At 39.0% G+C, this 21,956-nt stretch overlaps 1 protein-coding gene across 3 annotated transcripts in view; it reads right to left on the reverse strand.

The window, feature by feature from the left end:
* fhod3b (formin homology 2 domain containing 3b) overlaps window positions 1-21,956 on the reverse strand; it is a 519,315-nt gene that overhangs the window by 27,434 nt on the left and 469,925 nt on the right. For all 3 annotated transcript variants that reach the window (XM_059945317.1, XM_059945318.1, XM_059945319.1), the window contains 4 exons: window positions 16,737-16,919; window positions 15,890-16,009; window positions 5,691-5,852; window positions 1,906-2,096 (listed from right to left, as the gene is read on the reverse strand). In XM_059945317.1, the coding sequence (XP_059801300.1) occupies window positions 1,906-2,096; window positions 5,691-5,852; window positions 15,890-16,009; window positions 16,737-16,919 (656 nt within the window). The remainder of the gene's footprint in view (window positions 1-1,905; window positions 2,097-5,690; window positions 5,853-15,889; window positions 16,010-16,736; window positions 16,920-21,956) is intronic.

A 21,956-nucleotide genomic window follows, 5' to 3' on the forward strand; every position in this document is an offset into this window, starting at 1 on the left:
TCAAACATCATGTCCTTTCAAAGAACGGCTGACAAAAATGCACTTTAACAAAGAATTTCTACTTCTTCCAAATCTTTTATTTGAACATGTGGCCAAACACCCAGAAAAGGGCTGCTGTTACTGACCCATTTATGTCCCTCATCTCTCTCCAGACATTGTTACGAGAAAAACATCTTTTCTAAGCACCACAGATTCGGCACTTTGCATCCTCCCAGCACACTGGGGAATAATGCATCTGGCAGACAAGTTAATTCGCCTCTCACATCCATACTTTTCAAATAATTTCTGAGGTAATGAAAGTAACTAACAAAAATAAACTATGACATATCATTAGAAAGAACTTTCTAAAATGATTTTGTATTTGTCTGCCTGTTCTTTTTATTTTATTGGACTAGTTATTTTACAGTGCACGCTCCAGTAAGTTTACTGGAGAAATGCTACTCAGTCTATTACGGGAGGCAAATTCCCCAAATGCCAGATATACCGCAAAGATTAACCATTTCATGAAATTCAGCTTAGGATAGTGCTCTTATTTCCAAGTACAAAAAGGTGTGAGTTTAAGTCTTAATCCACATATGTTAAATAATTAATAATATTAGGATTTTAATAATGAAGTGTACTGCCTGAAGTCTTGTCTTCTGTTTGAGATGTTTATCAGAGCTCCCTTTTGAGCTTGCTATCAAGAAAGTAGTGGTAAAGCATGGGGAGTGCAACTGCTAATTCCTCAACCCTCAAACAATAACTAAAACAGATGACAATTACAACGCTGTTTGTGGAACTTGCTGTATGGTAAATGTCTACATGTTTCCAACACTACAACAGCAAAAAAAAAGGTTAATCAGCTCAAGTTACTTTTGGATGACATACAAGATGCAGTGGAAAACATTTATAAGGGACATGTTTATAAATTAGTATACTTGGTGCACAGGAGAGATTTTCACCTCCTTTGAGGCGGCAAAACCACAAGAACACTTTACAACCTTAGAATTCCCAGAGCAAGTTACAAATCTGGACAGGTAATGCCCACAACTACATGATACAATGAATGGAAAACTGTATAACATGTGCACCTGAAATGTCAGATTTTACGGATGACTGACTAGACCTCCACTTCGAGTACATTAGTTTTGAACGATATGTTGGCACAGTAATGATATACTTATCAAATTAGGAGGTGAATAACCTGTTCCAAACCATATCCTGAACCTAATTTTCAGTCAAATGCTATAAATTTAGTTAATTACTGAATTTTCTCCAACACCCCATGGCATATGAAATCTTAGATAATTGGTCTTTAGGTCAGGAACTTAGCATACATTGAGGATAGGAGAGATATTAGCTTGGAATTACAATGCCTCATCATTTTTTGGCATGCTTCCTCTTATCCACAACTCATTTTCCTACTATATTGGAGTGCAACTATAATATCTTTGTTCCCATCAAGCCTTACTCTGATTTACAGCACCTCCATTTTTCATCTTTTTCTCAATGCTCAGTTTCCATTATTAAGATGTTCCGAGACTGTGAGACTGCATTCCTTATATACAAGTACAATAAGTCCTGCAGAACTTATTGAACTCATTGCTATTATTTTTTACTTCAAAAAAAATTCAAAACTTCTTAAAAATATTAATATATCCACTTTTAAAAAAAGTTCATGAGGACAAATTTTCCCTCACAGCCAACAATCATATTTTAATAATCTCACTCAACTGCATTTCATTGCTAACATTTGACTCACTAAGCTTCAGTTTCTATATTTTTTTCCCTTCAATTTGAGACATAATTGCAGCAGAGAACTTGGCCACTTCCATGGCTTTTGACTAACTAAAAAAACTGAAACAGAATTATCGTGGAAACATCTTTAACTTACATCATTTATAGTACAGAAACTACATCTTGTACCTGTTTATTATTCTTCTGTGAACAATCTTTAAAATGATGATCCTCTCAGCACAATCCTTCAGGGATTCAGACATTTTCTGCTTAAGGGAGGGCTTCATTTCATGTTTTGCAATTGCCTTTAGGTGATCCCATGAGGCTTTGCATCTCCGCTCTAATTGACAAAGATTTTCCTGAAGCTGGTTGAAGTCAACCTGAGAATAACAGATTTTTAAAAAATGAATCTTCCCTGCACAGCCATTTTACCAAGTATAACTTAAGTTTATTTAAATTCTGGAAGTCAAATAATGGCCAAGAAGCAAAAGTTTAAAGGACAGTAGCAACAGAAAAGAATTCATTCAGCAATAACATGTTAGATTATCTCAGAGACAAATAAGGCCAGATGTTATGGAGACATTTTGCTAGAGGACAGGATCATGCTTATTTTACTTTCAATGATCTTGATTGTTTGCAGATAAGACTGATCCCTAATGGAAGATATTTAGCACAGTATGCTTGGTAGTTTCAATTCTATCTGGACCAGGAGAACTATTGGTGGACCAGCGTAGCAATGGGGCTAAATATCTGCTCAGATAAACCACAATCCCATTACGGCTCAGGGAGAGTGGTACTGTACACAGCAGTGAAAAGACAATGATACCAGGTCTAAGGCACATTCAATAGAAGATTAACAATAATATTCAATTTTGTTTATTGTTATTTAACTGTACATGTGTTTATCATCAAAAGAAGCTGTATCCCATCCTAACAATTCTTGCACTAATGCTACAGCACCTTTCGTTTGAAGGGACATGTCCAGATGCCTTGCAATTCCCATACCAGACAGTGAGGCAGCTGGTGACACTCTCAATGGTGATCCTGAAAAATTAGTTAAAATAGAGGGGCGGAGAAGCCTAACTTGCCCCAATCTCCTCAGGATGTGGACACACTGATGTACTTTTTTGACCAAAGATGTGATGTTGATGGACCAAGTGAGATTGCCCATTATGTGTACTCCCAGAAAATCAGTGTTCCTAACTCTCTCCAGTGAGCAGCCGTGTTTGTGTTGTGAGGAGTGGTCAGCTTGCATCCTTCTAAAGTCCACAATCATCTCTTTGGTCTTACCCACATGGAGTCACAAGTTGTTGTGCTCACACCATTCTACCAGCTGCTCTATGTCTTGTCTGCATACTGCCTTGCTGTTGAGGCCAACGACTGCTGATGAATCAGTTTGAACTGGATCTATGAATGCAGTCATGTGTCAGCAGTGTGAACAGCAGTGGGCTAAGCACGCAGTCCAGGGGAGTGTCGGTGCTCAGTGTGATGGAGCTAAAGATGTCTCTGCCATCACAGATTGAGTGCGGCCTTTCTGTCAACAAGTCCGAGATCCATTTACAGAGAGAGGTGCTTTGACCCAACAAGGGCTGTTTGCCATCAGCTTCTGAGGTATGTTTGTACTGAATGCTGAGCTTGAGTTAATTAACCGCACCCTGGCATATAGGCACCATTTTCCAGGTGGGACAGGATAGACTTGGTGGCATCATCAGTGGACCAATTTAAGCAATAAGCGAACTAGAAGAGGTCCAATATAACTGGAAGATTGGATTTGATGTGATCCATAACCAGTCGCTCAAAGCACTTTGTTATTGTTGAAGTCAGTGCCATTGGACGATAGTGGTTGAGGTAGGTTATTGAAAACAGTGTTCCTGAAATGCTTTCAGCATGTGCCAACCAGGTCCTAATGTGTGCTCGCCTCTAGTAGCAAAATCAACATGCTGACAGAACTTAGGCAGGACTGCTTTCAAGTTAGCATGGTTGAAGTTACCAGCAGCAATAAAAAAAAAGCACTCGGGTGTGTGGTTAGTACGTCACTGATGGCACTGTAGAACTCATGAAGCGATTCCCCAGCATCAGCAGTGGGCGAGAGATGTACAGTGCCACCATCACGACAGCAGTGAATTCCCTCCATAAATAGAAGGTCCTTGACCAATTTGCACTACAACGGAATTTGGATTATCTGTGTTCCGATTATTTTCATTATTGTATAATTTTGTGTAATTTATGTTTATCTTCTGAATATTGTGAATGTTAGCATTCAATACTAAAATCCCCTCAAAACTAATCAATAAACTTCAAGACCTTGGCCTCAATATCACTTTGTGCAATTGGATCCCCGATTTCCTCCTTTGCAGACCCAAGTCAGTTTGGAATGGGCACAACTTCTCTTCCACAATCTCCACTCTCCATCAACACAGATGCACCACAAAGTTTGCTCTTAGCCCCCTGCTCAACTCACTTTACACTTACAGCTGTGTGGCTAAGCATAGCTCCAATGCCATACTTAAGTTTGCTGTTGACACCACTGTTGTAGACCAAATCAAAGGTGGTGAAGAATCAGCATAGAAATCAAGAGGGAGACTGAATATCTGTTTGAGTGGTGCCACAACAACAACCTCTTACTCAATGTCTTACTGATTATTGAGTTCAGGAGGAGGAAACCAGACATCCATGTGCCAGTCCTCATTGGGGGATTTGAGATGGAGAGGGTCAGCAACTTTAAATTACTCAGTGTTAACACTGCTGAGGACCTGTCCTGGGCCCAGCACATAAGTACAATTATGAAGAAAGCACAGCATCTATAACTTCGAACAACTCCTATAGACATGCGGTGGAGAGTATATTGACTGGCTGCCTAGTATGGAAACATCAATGCCATTGAATGGGAAACCCTACAAAAAGAAGTGGATATGGCCCAGTCAATCATGGAAAAGCTCTCCCCATCACGGAGTACATGGACACAGAGCACTGGCACAGGAAAGCAGCATCCATCATCAGGGATCCCCACCAACCAGGTTATACTTTCTTCTCACCATTACCATCAGGAAGGTGGTACAGGAACCTCAGAACCCACACCACCAGGTTCAGGAACAGTTATTACCGCTCAACCAGCAGGCTCTTGAACCAGAGGGTGCAACTTCACTCAACTTCATTTGCCTCAATACTGAACTGCTCCCACAACCCTTGGATTTACTTTCAAAGGCTCTTCATCTCATGCTCTTGATATTTATCACATATTTATTATTATTTCTTCTTTTTGTATTTGCACAGTCTGTTGCCTTTTGCACCCTGGTTGTCCATTGATACTATTATGTTTATTGGAGTTACTGGGAGTGCGCACAAGAAAATGAATCTCAGAGTGGTTGTATATGCTGATGTAAATGTACTTTGATAATAAATTTGCTTTGAACTTTGTGTCCCTAATGCAATATGACTGTGATACTGCTGCAAGTAAGTTTTTCATTGCAACTGTGTCTATGACAATACACTCAGCTTTGATGCTATACATATTCAAAGGCAGAGCAGGGTCGACAGCCCATATTACCTCTCGTTGCTCTGATTCCTCATGATGATAATTTGCAGGTTTAGTATACTCGGCCGCAGTGGGAGGATGGAAACATGAGAGTGTTTATGATAACATTGCATAACCTCAAAATCTCCAGCCTGGATTCCACTATTTTATAGCCTCCTCCACTTATGATTGATGCATAACGTCTTTGTATTTCCCCCCATTCTAAAATAAATTACATCTGAACTTTCCAGCAAGATTATAAAGTGAAAAACTGGGCAAAGTTGGCTGATTCCTGAGACACTGCTATAATGTACAGGATTCCAAAATATCCCAAACTCCTTAATTCAAAAAGTTCTTGAGTAAACAGCTGAACAATATTTTGTTACCTTCTACTCTGGCTGGAAAATACAGCTGCACCATCTGGATAATAGACGGAGAGAATTTTTTTTCGCTGACATACCTTGGCTGACCTTGTGATGGCCCCGATCTCAGAGTACAGGTCTGAACTATCTGGAAACTTTTCCACCACAATGGTTGCAATGTGATGCAGAAGAGACTGCTTATGCACCGTGTCTTTCACCTCTGGAACTTTCTCCAAGTACCCCAGCTCAAAGCCTTTGGCCTACAATAAAAAAGGGATGAAAAAATGTTTAATCTGGAAAAATTCAGACATTTAAGCAAGCTTTCTTTTCCTTCTAAAACCAACTGATAACTGTGGCTGAGGCCACTTGAACATTCAAAAAGCACTATTCTAAGTAGAGCCCAGTCCTATTTAAGCAGATGAAGACTTGATTTGGAATCAACATTAATCTTACTCATCACATTCCAGTCAAGTGTTTTAAAATAAAACTCATGCAAAATAGATATATGTACAATGATTTGCCACATAACACCATGCTCTGAATCGTGAAGCAGAGACAATATATCCTCATTGTTTCCTGTTCCGGCTCACCATTGAGAGATTTCAAATAGAAGTAAAGTTGGCGGAGGTTGAGGAGACCATAGAATTGCATTCAAGTTGCAATGATCCTTAACTTGAATAATCAGTCAACTCTTACTATATTTAGGTAGTGTTCTTTCAACAACTATAAATCTGTATCCATTACCCATGCTTTCAGAGAAGGCAAAGAAAATGAAGTGGTTGAGGGAGGGTTCGAAGGGATTGTGGTTTGCAAAATAAAGTTTGGGCAAATAATTGTTCATTTCTGTGGAAAATCTCTCATATAAGCAATGCTGATACCTCAGCAAAATATTTGCAATTGAGGAAGCCAAGTCTGAACAACAAGTTCCTAATATCTCCACATGATCTCCTCTTAGATCCTGAGCCAATGTTAAGCCATCATAAAATAAGAAAGGAGTAATTACTAGCTGCTGTTGCATTAAGTTATACTTCCTGCCTATTGGGTTAGTTACATGCAAAATAATAAAACTACAAAATTGAAGTCAGTTCCACTTGCTGCCTTCTGCATTGTGTAAGATCTATAATCATGACTTTTAGACAGACCCACGTTTTGTTTTGTAAATCTCAATATAACTGATTTTGAAGTAGAATTAGCAGACAAACTGACATTTTGCCAGCTTTCTGACCTGCAGCTTTACATTATTAAGCTGCTTAGCCACTCAGAAACTAATCCAACTATGTTGATAATAACTCAATCAATATGTATCACAATTTTTTTTTGTTTCTGTTTTTTTAAAAAAAAATGTTGACAATCATGCTTTTGGCCTTTGGTTATTGGTAACATTAAGAGCAATAAAATGGAGAAAATAATAATTCAAACTTCATAAACTTCTGCTCGACGAATTCAGTTAGTGGTGGTTTACTTTCCACTATAGTGAAAATGGATATAAAGGACATATTAACAAAGCTGCTACCACCACGTATCCCAGATTCCTGTTTACTTTGTTCTTTCAAGAAGTTGGTGAAGAAAATGGAAAATAACTTAAATTGAACATGAGGAAATCTGCTGGAAATACAAGTTTCGTCCTGATGAAGGGTCTCGGCCCGAAACATCAACTGTACTTCTTCCTGTAGTTGCTGCCTGGCCTGCTGCGTTCCACCAGCATTTGTGTGTGTTGCAATAACTTAATTTTAACCGTTTTTATATACAGTACTACTCTTGTACATGTTACTTTATTGCTTTTATAGGTCTGTCACTCCTTCTGATTTACATTTTCTTTGCATGAGAAGCTTTTTTTTTAAGCTTACATTTGCCTCACTTGCAGTTTATTTTCTCAAGGAATGTAATACCTCTGCTTTAACACCCTTAACTCAGCATTCCACTCTTGTGTTTCCTTGTCCTTATCCATTTTTTCCATTAAGGTATTCACTGAAGCGTGTGTTGGGACAGTTGATAAAGTTGCTTGCACCCATAGGGTCCGCTACCTTTCTCTGACACTGCCCTGGGCCAATAAAGTCCTTTGTTTTGCTCAACTTCCCATGATTTTCTCCAGTTCACTTATTCACCTATAATCATTTGCATCTCCTCTTTTGTTTTACATTGCACCATGACCTCTCTGTTTCACTTGCATCACACTTCATCTCATTTAATCCTTCCTGAACTCTTTTATAGAACAGTACAGCACAGAAAACTGCTTCAGCCCATAATGTTGTGCAAACTTATGACTGCCAATTAATCTAATTCCTCTTTCCCACACCCAAATATATATTCTCTGCAAATTCATATATCTAAGAGGCACATGCCCTTACCACCATCCCTCGTAGTGCATTCCACTACCCACCGCATTCCATCATTTCATAATTTTTTTCAGTCAATTTAGCCTCCATTGCTCTAATGAGAAGAGTTTTTCCAAATTCCCCTCCAAATCAGGCAGCATCCTTGTAAACCTCCTCTGTACTTCTCCAAAACCTCAACATTGTTTCTACAGTGAGGAAACTAGAACTGAACACAACGCTCTAAATGTGGCCTAACCAGAATTTTATGAAACTGTAATACAACTTAATGGCTCTTCAAGTCAATGCTTCAACAATTGGAAGTAAGCATGCCCTATACCAATTTAAACCCTATCAACCTGAGCTGTGCAGTCACTTTTAGGAAGCCATATGTATTTGGATCTCAATATCCCTATATTCATCAATGATTTTAAGGAGCCTGCCATTAACTGTGTAGTCTCCCTTTTTGTTCGATCTTCCAAAGTACAATACCTCGCCTTTGTGTGGATTAAACTCCATTTGCCACTTCTTCACCCACATCTGTAACTGATTTATATTTTGTCCTCTCTGTATATATTGGCCTGCCGGTGGCGTAGTGGCATCAGTGCCAGACTTCAGAGCAAAGGCTCCCTTGCACGCTTTCCACCGAGCGTCGAGCTAACAACTCGGCCTTGTGAAAACAAGCCTGCTAAAAAAAAACGCCATCACAATGGCATCCCGATGACTCCACTCAGAGTTAAGGTATTTCTTCTTCTTCTTCTCTGTATATATGGTGGTGCAAGTCCTGAGTCACTTGCACTTCTACATGATGGCAGCAATGAGAAAAGAACATGGCAATATGCACAACATGCTGGAGGAACTCAGCAGGTCAGGCAGCATCTGTGAAAATGAGCAGTCAACGTTTCAGGCCGAGTCCTTTCGTCAGGAAAAGAACACGGCCTGGGTGTTGAGGTTCTCTGATGATGGATGCTGCTTTTCCATGAGAATGTTTCATGTAGATGTGCCCAATGGTGGAAGGGCTTTACTCGTCGTGATGCACTGGGTTAAATCGACTACCTTTTACAGGATTTTCCATTCAAAGGCTTTGGCGCTTCCATACTAGGCCGTAACGTAGCCAGTCTATACACTTCCATTACACATCTCCAGAAGTTTGTCAAGGTTTTAGGTGTCATGCCAAATCACCGTAGACTCCTGAGGAAGTAGAGGCACTGTTGTGCTTTTTTTGCAATTACATTTATATGATGTATCCAGGACAGGTCCTCTGAGATACTGACACCCAGGAATTTAAAGTTACTGACCCTCTCTACCTCTGATGAGGACTGGCTCTTGGATCTCTGATTTCCCCTCTCCTGAAATCTATAGTCTGTTTCTTGGTCTTGCTGACATTGAGTGAGAGATTGTTATTATAACACCACTCAGCCAAAATTTCAGTCTCCCTCCTGTATGCTGATTCATCACCACCTTTGATATGGCTCACAATAGTGGTGTGATCAGCAAACTTGTATATGGTGTTGGAGCTGTACTTACTGCACAGCCATAGGTGTAAAGTGAATAGAGCAAGAGGTCAAGCACACCTTCCTGTGGTCCACCTGTACTGATGGGAGATTTTTGAGATATTTTTGCTAATCCGAACTGACTGGGGCCCACAGGTGAGGAAGTCCAAGATCCAATTGCACGAGGGGGTATTGAGGCCCAGGTCTTGCAGTTTCCTGATTAGTTTCAAGGGGTGATGGTATTAAATGCTGAGCTGTAATTGATAAAGAGCACCTTGATGTATGCATTTATGCTGACCAGATGTTCCAGGGTTGCGTGAAGAGCCAATGAGATGCCTTCTGCTGTGGACATATTGCTCCGGTAGACATTTGGAATGGATCCACTCAGACAGGAGCTGATTTGTTTCAACACCAGCCTCACAAAACACTTCATCTGTGTGGATGTATGGTAAGTGCCTCTGGGCAATTGGCATGGAGAGAGGTTACCTTAATGTTTTTCAAGAGACCGCTCACTACCTCTTTCCTAATCTCTAGATGTTCCAGCATCTTAGCCTGCTCCCCTTTGATCTCAAAATTCTTTGCATAATTCTCCCTGGTAAATACCAGTACTAAATACTCATTTCGGATCTTCCCCCCATTCTCTGCCTCTAAGCACAAATTCCTCTCTTTGTCCTTGAGTGGCTCTTCTATCTTCTTAGCTACTCTTGTTTCTGATATATGCATAGGTTGTCTTGGGATTTTCTTTAACACTACTCACCAAGGACTTTTCATGACCCCTTCTAACTCTCCTACATTTCTCCTTGACTCCCCTTGTTCCTATATAGTCTTCAAACACGCTATTAGATTCCAGCTTCCTTTGCCATAAATACACTTCCTTCTTCCTCTTGACTAAATGAACTCTCTCTCATCAGCTAAGGCTCCCATGCCTTTCCATTTTTGTCCTTCCCTTTTACTGTCCTTAACTCTGTGCAGCGGGTCTTTAAATAACTTCTATATATCAAATGTGGACATGTCTGGAAACAACTCTTCCCAATTAACTTTTCCCAGCTCCTGCCTGATGCTTTCCTAATTTGTCCTCACCCTCAACCCCATAGTTTAATACTTTCGAACATGGCCCACTATTATTGTTATTCATAGCTATTTTAAAGCTTTCCTTGTCTGTCCATTTCTTTGGCTCCATAACTGGTTAAAAATAGTTGAATCTTAAATAGATCTGAAAAGTTAACCATTTCTCCCTCCATAGATGTTGACTGATTTGAACACTGCTTTTCAATGACATCATATTTAGTGGTTAAAGATTTTCTAGAACTTTTCATTGTCTATGTAACATTGCTGTTTTGTTCCTTTACATTTTTAGCTTAACAAGGTACCTGTAATTGCCCTTTTAGAAACTGATTACTTCAAATCATGATAAGTCAATAATCCCTAATAAGTGCTGTCAAATGCTTCTCTGATTGTTACTCCAATTCTATACATTGATTTTTTTTTAAAGTGAAGTTTTGCTGCTGCAGGATTTAATCACTGTTACATACTACAGGCAAAGGTTTGGGTGCAGATTTAGTGATGAAGTTAGCTCTGTGTCTCTTTTCACAGAAGTTGCTCGACTTGCTGAGTGTTTCCAGCATTTTCTGTTGTTTTTTTTAGATTCCCTGAAAAAGAATTTTTTTACCCTGGAAGTTTTAAAAATGTAGGGTTTAGTGCTGATGGTTTTGAAGCATTTACTATCAGAACAATGCAAAATCAATGGAAACTTCTTGCATACATACTTAGAGTTAAATAGAAAAATCGAGAAGCTGCTGACATCAATTCCCTCCTCCTCCACAGGGAATTCTGTTTTTCAAAATTCTCCAGCAAAATCCTCAGCAATTAGTGATCCGCAGAAGTTACAAAATAGGCCAAATGCTTAATTTCCTCACTGCAAAGAACAGCTCAATATCTTGGAACTTTGTTGGATGAGGAGCAACAGAGTTTCTTTTTAATAAAAACTATTTATTTTAAAATATATTTTATTTATTCCTTTATTCTTCCATAAAAATGTATTTTAGTTCTTTTCCCTATGTATTCTAGTTATTATATTGCATTCTGTAAAAATTTAAGTATCTATTTAAAATCTTGATTTCCTGGATTACTGTCCAGCTGTTAAGGTTTTCTTAACTTCAAAAACAGTGGCCCAGAATACAAAATAGCTGATGCTAGTCCACTATAAGTGATAGACAATGCTGCAGTTAGTGTACTTGTTTCAATTTTCATCACTGTATCTTTGCCAAAGCTTAAAGTCCTAATACATAACGTATCATCCAAATACACTTTGGCTGGCAGTGAGTCACCCACACCCATTACTCTCATTTAAGCATTTACCTAGAATGTAAAACACTGAACAGTACAGCACAGGAAAAGGCCCTTCAGCCCACAATGTTGTGCTGAACCAATTAAATTTCCAAACTATGCTAATCTCTTCTGTCTCCTTTTATTTTCCTCACATTCATGTGCCTATGTTAACACCTCTTAGAAGTCGCTAATGTATCTGCTTCTACCACCACCCCAGACAGCGCATTCTAGGCACTCACCATGCTGTGTGTAAAACTTGCACCTCACATCTGCTTTGAAATCACCCACTCTCACTTTAAATGCATACCCTCTGGTATTAGATCCTCTGGTATTTCCTCTGCATACCCTCTGGTATTTCAGCCCAATGCCTCTCATTATCTTAAAAACCTCTTTCAGATCTCCCCTTCAGTTCCTGCCGCTCCAGGGAAAACCACCCAGGTTTGTCCAACCTCTCATGATAGCACACGTCCATCCCAGGCAACAACCTTGAAAACCTCTTCTGCGCTCTCTCCAAAGTCTTGACATCCTTCCTATAATGGGGTGACCAGAACTGTCTGCAACACTGCAAATGCTGCCTAACTACAGTTTTATAAAGCTACATAATTTTCTGACTTTTGAACTCAATGCCTCGACTAGTAAAGCAAGCATGCCATAAGCTTTCTTAACCATCCTACCTATCTGTGTGGCCACTTTCAGTGAATTATGAACTTGGACCTTATGATCCCTCTGCTCATCAACATTGTTAAAGGTCTTGCACTTGACAGTGTAGTGTCTCTGTGCATTTGACCTACAAGATGCAACATTTCATATTTGACTGGGTTAAACACTATCTGCAATTTCTCCACCCATATCTGCAACTGATCTATATCCCCATGTATTCTTTGCCTGTCTTATATGCTCTCAACAACATTACCAATCTTTCTATCATCTGTAGACTAACAAACACATGCATCTATATTTTCTTCCAGGTTTTTATAAACATAACAAACAGCATAAGTCCCAAAACGGATCCATGCAGAAGACCAATAATCACAGACCTCCAGCTAGAACAGGTCCCTCCAATAACCAGCATCTGTTACTTTACCATGGATCCCAGGTATTTTAATCTTCCGGATGCACCTCCCACGAAGGGCCTTGTCACTTGTATGTACATCACTTTCTGAATGGGTAATGCCCCATAATGGTTGACAGTGGCCTTCAGAACAGATTAATTTCAACACGCCAGCCAGTCTGAAGCTGGAGCCTAAACAGCAAGACCCTGCCAAGTCTTGACATTCAGTTAGGTCAGGAACTATTCCAACATTTGTGAATACTACTGAAATATGCAAACATTCAAAACTGATCAAAAACTAATAAAATTTAAATAATTCAATTGATGTATTTTTAATGTAAATATTAAATTGTAAGTAATTAAAACTTTACAAACACAGAACTAAAATGTTCCTACACAACACTAGACAATTAATTCAAAATGAAATATTCTAAAATCCGATTCCCTCTCTCGGTCTCTGAGTCATTACTGAATGTTGAACACCATTGCACACATTTGATATGTAGATTTCTCAACGTTCTTGGTATTCTGCTATTATACTTCTCAGTGCAGCCAGAGTGACAAAATCTTTTAGGATGTTTAAAACTTCTCTGCTCATGATAGTGGTCCACAGGAAAGGTCAATTTGGCCCTTCTTACCAAACAGTTATGCACCAAATTTAATCCTTTGAAAAGGTTACAGAGGAGATTTATGAGGCTGATGCAGGAATGTGGGAGTTTGGTTTGGTGGCAATAAAAGATACTGGGATTACACTCCTTTGGTATGTGAAGGTTAAAAAAGAGAGTTGGTAGATGTAACCACAATTATGGTCTGCTTTGACAGAGTAAGAAAGGAGAAATTGTTTCCAATGGCAGGAAAGTTGGTAACTAGGAAACAGATGTAGAATAATTGACACAAGATGAGACTTTCTTTTAAATTGAGTGATTTATAATCTAGATTCTGCTTCCCAATAGTGGAACAGATTCAACTGTAACTTTTAAAAGAACATTGAATATATACTTAAAAAGGCAAAATTTACAAGGCTATAAGCAAAGAACCACAGAGTGTGATTAGTTGGAGAGAACTTTATAAGGAGTTGTTATAAGCATGAAAGATAAAATGGCCTTCCCTGTTCTTTATTCTGGATTTGTTTATTATTAGAATATTTAAAATGTTAAAATTTTCTGATTGGATGTGGGCATTAGCTATCTGGCCAGTTACATTTTGCCTTTCCTTAATTGCTGCTAGGCTGATTTGTCTGTTGAGTCTTTCAGAAAGAGTCAACTGTATAATGGTACAGCACAGGAACAGGCCATTCGGCCCTCAATGTCATGCCAAATCAGCTAAAAAGCACATTTAAAACATCCAAATACTCATCCCTCCTACCTACACATTGTCCATCTTCCTTACATCCAGTCTTCTGTCCAAGTGTCTCTTAAAAACCTGTAATTTATTCACCTCCTCCACCATACCAGGCAGCCCATTCCAGGCTTCAACGGCTCTTTGAGTAAAAAAAACCTTGCCCCTTGTCTCCCCCTTAAGCTGAATCCCTCTCATCTTCAACACATGCCCCTGGTATTAGACATTCTAACCCTGGGAAACAAATACTCTCTGTCCACTCTATACATGCCTCTCATAATCTTGTAAGGCTCTATCAGATCTCCCCTCAGCCTCCACATACAAATCTGTTCTTCTGTCCAGGTCAGACCAGGCAAGGATAAAAGTCAACTTCTCCTTAAGGATTCAGCATATATATTGTGTTTTTGGCAATAATATAGTATTAACTTTAATCTGGTATAAATTCTCATTTATAGAGAAAAAATAATGTTATCATATATCACTGACTTCAGGGAATAGTGTCAATTCAAAATGATTGATATTTTTAAAAATCTTTGAAAAAATGTATTTTGCAGTGCAAAGAACATAGTTCCAATATCTTACTTTTGCTTAAATATTGTGACTTTATTTCACTGGCTTCACTTTGATAAATCTATACTGGACATTTAATTTTTATTTAGAGATACAGCATGCAGAGAAAATTGTCTCTCTTACGATGTTTTACAAATTACCAAGTAACCTTTCCACAAATAAGGATATGATAAGTGTTGAAATCTTTCAGATCTTAATCATCACGGAGCACATAAAAGGTTTTACAAAACCTCATCTTTTTTGTTTTCTTTTTCATAGTCTGATCCCAAGAGGGCACAGGTTTAAGGTGCTGGACAGTAGGTACAGAGGAGATGCCCGGGGTAAGTTGTTGTTTTTTCTTTTATAAACGCAGAGAGTGGTGAGTGCATGGACTGGTCTGCCGGCAATGGTAGTGGAGGCAGATACGATAGGATCTTTTAAGAGACTCCTGGACAGGTATATGGAGCTTAGAAAAATAGAGGACTATGGGTAACTTTAGGCAATTTCTAAAGTAAGTACATGTTCAGCACAGCATTGTGGGCTGAAGGGTTTATGGGTTTTCTATGTTTCTAATCTGTCTTTGCTTTTTATTGCACCTGTTATATCTGATTTGACATCATCTTCACTAGTCTAACTGACACTTCTCAGTGAAAACATCTACTGCCTATCAACATCCTTTTTTGCAGTCTGTCTAGACACATGTAGTATTTGTGGGCTTTTTGATGTTCCACTGACTGAGGTTAATAACAGAAGTGGAGTAAGCAAAAGAACATTCTTTACAGAAAGCAATTAACACAGTGGCTGCTACAACAATGTATCAAAGATCATACCTCATGATACAATCATTATTAAAGATTCATTTTTTCTCATATATGCAACCATATTAATATCCTTTCCATGTCTGCAAATGTCCCACATCACAGATCTCTTTCAGGGGTGTGCATCGTTTGATAACACACATTGGAAACTCTGTGGAAAGCCTATGGGAAAGTGCAGGTTCAATGCATGGCTGAAAGTTTATCACTCATAGTAAAGTCCAGAAGAGTCAGGTTTAAAGAGAGAGTATGCAGTGTTGCAGCTTAAGTAAGGAATATGCCCTTCATGTGCCATGTGACTAAATTATCTTGCATTAATTTAAGACACATCTGAAAAGAGCACTTGCAGATTGCCCAAAGCAGGTGTACTTCATACAAACAGTGAGAAATAAAGTCGACACGTCAACTCACACTTGATGAATTTAAGAAGTTCCCTATTGCCAGTAACGTAGCCAGGATATATCTTAAAGTTTTGTTATTCTCTAACTGGTCCATTCCTTCTTTCAAATCTTGAAGAGGCTCTGCAATTTCCTGTATCCAGAACAAGAACATGTCACACCTTCAAGGTTATAAGTAGGATATGCATTGCACAACAGCTAATGTAACATTTACTGTACAACCTGAAGTCAGTGGAGCTGTGTACAGCAAGATTTATTTTTAGAAGTACTTATCGAAAAAGATGGCATGGGAAATGAAATTTGATATGGAAATCCTCTGCCTTGGATTTCATAAATTTTCCTGTGCAGATTCGCTGCACATCCAAGATAACGGAACTAGATTGATAACCCATTTGCAAGATAGACAGCTTTATCCATGCAAATTAGTAACTTCACATTGTGACACTCATGATTCATAACTGAATGCTCATTGTACAATTTTCTGCAAATTACATTTGTATCTTCATATACCTCAATTTTCAAATTCTTGAGTTGCAATATTAACACCATAAGACACAGAATCTGAATTCTGCCATTCTGTCCATCAAGTCTGCTCTGATTAAATATAAACTAGTAAAGGAAACAATGTTTTCAAAATAAACATTTCCTTCACCAATAGTAAGCATATAAATGAATACAGCATGTAAATTAAAATCCTAATCATCCCTGGTATTTTTATCGCAACATCATTTTCATAAAGATTCGTTACTGATAGCAATATATCATTATTCCTCATAAGCAGAAAAGAGCCCACAGGACTCTTGTTTTGCATACTGTTAACAGATACACCACACACACCAATTTATTTCTGTCAGAGTTACCTTCTCCACTGTTTCATGGTCCAGCTTGAAGGCCCAGAGCTGGAGTCTAGCTGAGAGTTCGCTAATGGAAGACAAGGTTAGAAGAAACTGCTCTGCAGAACCTAAAGGAATGTCAGGATTCAACAATTGGGCTTCTTGGATCTTCTGCTTTTCCTCTTCAGTGGGAATCATGGTCAAGATTTTCTGAAACAAAATCAGATTTAAGGCAGTCCTTTAGTTGGCAAAATTTGCAAAAGGGTTATTTTCTTCATGATCCTTATGTGTTATCATTTCAAAGAGAATTTCCTGTCTGATGTACTTCGCTAACAATATAGGTTTTGAGCAATTAAATATTTAGTCTCTCAAGCCTCCTCATGTAGGGTTGATCATTGTTTTTCTGTGCTGCTGAGTGTATCAATATTAAGATATGCCAATGTCTTGATAATTAATGATTACTGATTTTTTTCACTGAACATGCCAAATCTGAGATTTCATAAGGAAAACTTCATAACAAGACTACTTGGTAACAAATGCTTTGAATATCTAAACTTTGCCCTTCTTTGAACCTTTACGATTGTTCTTAAAAACAGAAAATATGGTGTCAGGATCTTTACATCTGAATAGCTCATTTTGTAAACCACAATGAATACTATTCCCACTGTAGATGCAATTTTTGGAAAAATAATAGCTTGACAGGTTATCAGGGACACAACTAAAGAACATTCAAAATTTAACCTGTGCTACAAATGGAGGAAGGTTTCAAGGAGATCAGAGAAAACACCTGAGCCCTTTGACATTTCCTTTGTCAGTTATGATCCAGTGATAGAATATTTCCCCAAGTCTGAAAGAAGGTTGTGGGTCCAGATCTGACAATTGAATCCAAATTCAAAGTAACTCTCTTTTTCAGTTCTAAGAGAGGTGTCATTAGTTACTTGAAATGTTGATACTGCCACTTGAGTACATATAAACAATCCCATGGATCAATGGGAAACAGAACTGTTAACTTCAGCATACACAGAAGTCCAGTGTAAACATCGGAAGACACACGCTATCTTCTAAGCAACCCATCGACAATGTCAAACACCTCCTCCCCCTCTGTGGCAGAGTCTACATGTCCTACAAGGGCCTCATGAAAAGAAAGTCATCTTCAATCTTGAGGGAATAATTCCATAGTATTTTTTCTTTGGAGAGGTAGCAGATTCTTACTGCCTATTGTCCAAAATAAAAAAGCTCTTATGAGCTACAACATGAAAAGATCTTACAAGCTGCATTTCCAACATAAAGCCATGACTTCAATTGTACAGTGCTTTGAAGCATCCAGAAGTTGTGAAAGTTAAACAGAAGTTTTGTGTATCAGTATTATGAGTAAAGTCTATAAAAATTGGGAGCGTTGTTTCTAGTGCACTTGTTTTCATTTTCTTGCAAGGTTTGAGCAGAGAGTGGGTGGGAAGAGGGAGTAAATTTCTACTTGCGATAATGAAAGGTAACAATTTATATGGGAAGTCCAAATTTCAAGGCTGCTGAATGCAGAATAAAAGACTAAACTAACAACAGCAAATAGCATCTGAAAGGATTAAAAAGTTATTTGTAAACATGAGAAAGCTTGCAGATGCTGGAAGTCCAAAGCAACACAAACACACACACACACACACACACACACACCCACACACTCACACACACACACACACACACACACACATAAATGGCGGAGGAACTCAGCAGGTCAGGTAGCATCTATGAAAATGAACAGTTGATATTTCAGGGTGATACCCTTCCTCGGGACTGAGAAAGAAAGGGGGAAAAGGCAGGGGAAGGAGGCTTGCTGGTAGGTGATAGGTGAAGCTAGGTGGGTGGGGAAGGTCAAAGGCTGGAGGAGAAGGAACCTGATAGGAGAGGAGAGTGAACCAAAGGAGACAGGGGAGGAGGAGGTGACCCTGGAGAAGTAATAGACAGGTGAGAAGAGGTAAAAGGTCAAAGTGGGGAGTGGTGGAATTTATTGACCAGAAAGAGAAATCCAAATTCATGCCATCAGGTTGGAGGCTATGCAGATGGAATATAAAGGGGTTGCTCCTCCACCCTGAGGGTGGCCTCATCCTGGCACAAGAGGATGCAATGGAGCAACATGTTGGAATGTGAATCGGAATTAAAATGTTTGGCCACTGGGAAGCCCAGCTCGTGCAGATGGTGCTCGACAACGCGGTCCCCCAATTTATGACGGGCCTCACCAATGTAGAGGAGGCTGCATCGGGAGCTCCAGACACAGACAACCCTAGCAGGTTTGCAGGTGAAGTGTTGCCTCAGCCGGAAGGACTGCAGGGAGCCCTGAATGGAAGTGAGAGATTCCTGAGGAATATGGATAAGTATATGGACAGGAAAGGAATGGAGGGTTATGGACTGAGTGCAGGTCAGTGGGACTAAGTGACAGTAAGCGTTCAGCATGGACTAGAAGGGCCGAGATGGCCTGTTTCCGTGCTGTAATTGTTATATGGTTATATGGAAAATGGGGGGGGGGGCGGTGGAAAGAAGGGGAAGGAGAGTTAAAGAAGGTATGATTAGTGTTTGGAATTTTATTTATATTACAAATTAATTTCACTACTTTTAATCCTTTTCCCATGTCCACACACTTTAACTTGCAATCAAGCCTATTTCACATGTTCCACCAAAGCAGAGGTGAAAGTAATTTGATCTTACTCGTACTCCTTTACAAAATATGATTAAAATCAAAAATCCTTCCTAAACTTCTTTTGAGCAGGTTGAGAACTGAAAGAGTTAACATTGAAACTCCTCATTAATTTTCCTGTAGCCCAGATATGCTCATTAAGAGTTTGAGGATGATGCATCTTACACCTGAACTCTGTATCTCGATCCACAGAAGCTGACTCACAAGGCCTATCATCTGCTTCTAATTTCCAATATCTGATTTGACCTTCTTTCGGTTCGGCCCCCAACTGTTGAATACATTTCTGAAAATATTCCACATTTCTTAATTCAGCTTTTCTTGGATGGTATACCAAAACGGTGAAGTTAGAGGTAATTGTAATAAACTGATATCTCAAAAACATGATCTGCTGTGGTGACAGTATAATGTCATACTAACTATTGTGTTATAACCAGTTCATGCTTTGCCCTTTCTAGAAAACTCTTTACAAAAATAGTTTGGAAAGTAATGAAGCATATAAGTGGAGTGAAGCAGATTACATCTGACAGAGTGATAAAACTGCTATTAATTTACACATTCAATCTGGAGAAGGAAGGAGAAAAGGTCAAATGAATAATGGGGAAACTGCTCTGTGTAACAGATTAACAAAATAACAAACCCTGTCTTTAGAAGCTGTTTTACAATATAGCCTGGTGCACAGAAAAATTTAGCCCTTTGATTGATCATGTGTGCAGATTTTTTAAAAATCACAGTTAATCTTTAAATTAAAAAAATATTTTCTGAGTAAAGTTTGCAAAGTTCAACCAATTAGAACAGCAAAACACCTCATAGTGCCAGTGATCTGATTCAATCCTGGGCTCCATGCTGTCTGTGGCAAGTGCAGATTGTTAGGTTAAAAATGCCACTACAAATTACCCCTAGGATATGAGTGGGTAATAAAATCTGAGGTGCGTTAATGGGACTGTGGAGAAAATGCAAATACTATTAGTGTAAATGTGTGCTTCATGGTCAGTACAAATTCAATTGTCTGAAGGATCTGCATCCACGTCACACGGCTCCAAGATCAGGCATGTTGCAACCAACTAGATTAGGACAGAGATACGAACAAATCCCTCATTGCTTTCTTACTCTTGTTACAGAAAATGCTACAGATTTTAATGTTATTAGTCCATGTGAGTCACAATTATGGCTACACTTATTTAATATCTGTCTGGACCTTTTTCATAATAATATAAGCATCTAGAAACAATTCCTCTGAAATATTTCCAAGCAAACACAGCTGTTACACAAAGATTCAGTTTCCACTGGCAGCAAACGCTGCTTGAGATAAGGTGATGCTCTAGGAAAGTTAATGCCTTAAGCCAATTAGCTTGATGATTCCTCTCACCACACATATGGAGCTGTAACTGGAAGAAGTTAAACTGATGAATTAAGGTTGGATGAGAAAGGCCATTTACAGTCGGCCCTCCTTATCCGTGGGATCTGCATGCGCAAATTCACGCAAACGCAGATCGGAAAACCCCGGAAGTTCTCTCTCCAGCACTTGCTGTTTGAGCATGTACAGTCTTTTTTTCTTGTCATTATTTCCTAAACAATATAGTATAACAACTATTTACATAGCATTTACATTGTATTAGGTATTATAATTAATCTAGAGATGATTTAAATCAGTGGTCCCCAAACACCGGGTCGCAAAGCACGTGCTACCGGGCCGTGAGAAAACGATATGACTTGGTGGTATGAAACGATATGAGTCAGCTATGCTGATTATGGTTGGGGACCACTGATTTAAAGTATATGGGAGGATGTGCATAGGTTACCGCAGACTGAAAATTTAAAAAAAAACCTGGAAGTTCTCTAAGACGGAACAGGTACACCCGATATTATTTAGCGTCAGTTAGTCAAATGTTTATTTTAGTATATAGTATATATTTTACCTTGCTATGCATATAAAACACTTAAGAAGCGTATGTATTTCAATAATTAAACCACTGTGCTGCTTAGTAATAATTGTAGCTTCACTTGGGGCAGGACCTTCACATGCTTCATTATTCTATTCTCACTTTATCCTTTAAAATTGTTCTGATCGTTGACCGACTGCAGCCTAACGCTTTTCCAATGACCGAAGGTGTTTTATCACTTTCAAAACACTTTATTATTTCCATTTTATTTTTGACCGTGATCGTTTTCTGGAACAGATACACTGCGGGCGGTGGGTCGCTAGCTCCGCCAGGTCCTAAAGTCCACAGCACTGAGACAGGTTAAATAAGCTTCGGTGCTCTGCTGGGTCCTAAAGTCCACTGACTTGCGCTCCTGCGTTTTTTGGTATCCGCGGAGGGGCCCAGAACCAATCCCCCGTGGATACAGAGGGCCAACCGTATTTGCTTATACTGTGATTCACACTTAGAATTGTAGCAAAGTCTTTAATGGCAAAAGAGAGCAAAAAACCACCAAGACTCCTGACTACATTAAAAAGAATAAACCCCGTCCTTCAGCATTCCTATCCCTACCGATAATTCTTTAACACTCACTGTGGCAATCTCAGCTTGCATATTTCAATAAAAACAATAGAATATTGGATG

This window comes from Hypanus sabinus, chromosome 20, assembly GCF_030144855.1.
Source record: "Hypanus sabinus isolate sHypSab1 chromosome 20, sHypSab1.hap1, whole genome shotgun sequence".
In the NCBI taxonomy this organism is placed as follows: Eukaryota; Metazoa; Chordata; class Chondrichthyes; order Myliobatiformes; family Dasyatidae; genus Hypanus; species Hypanus sabinus.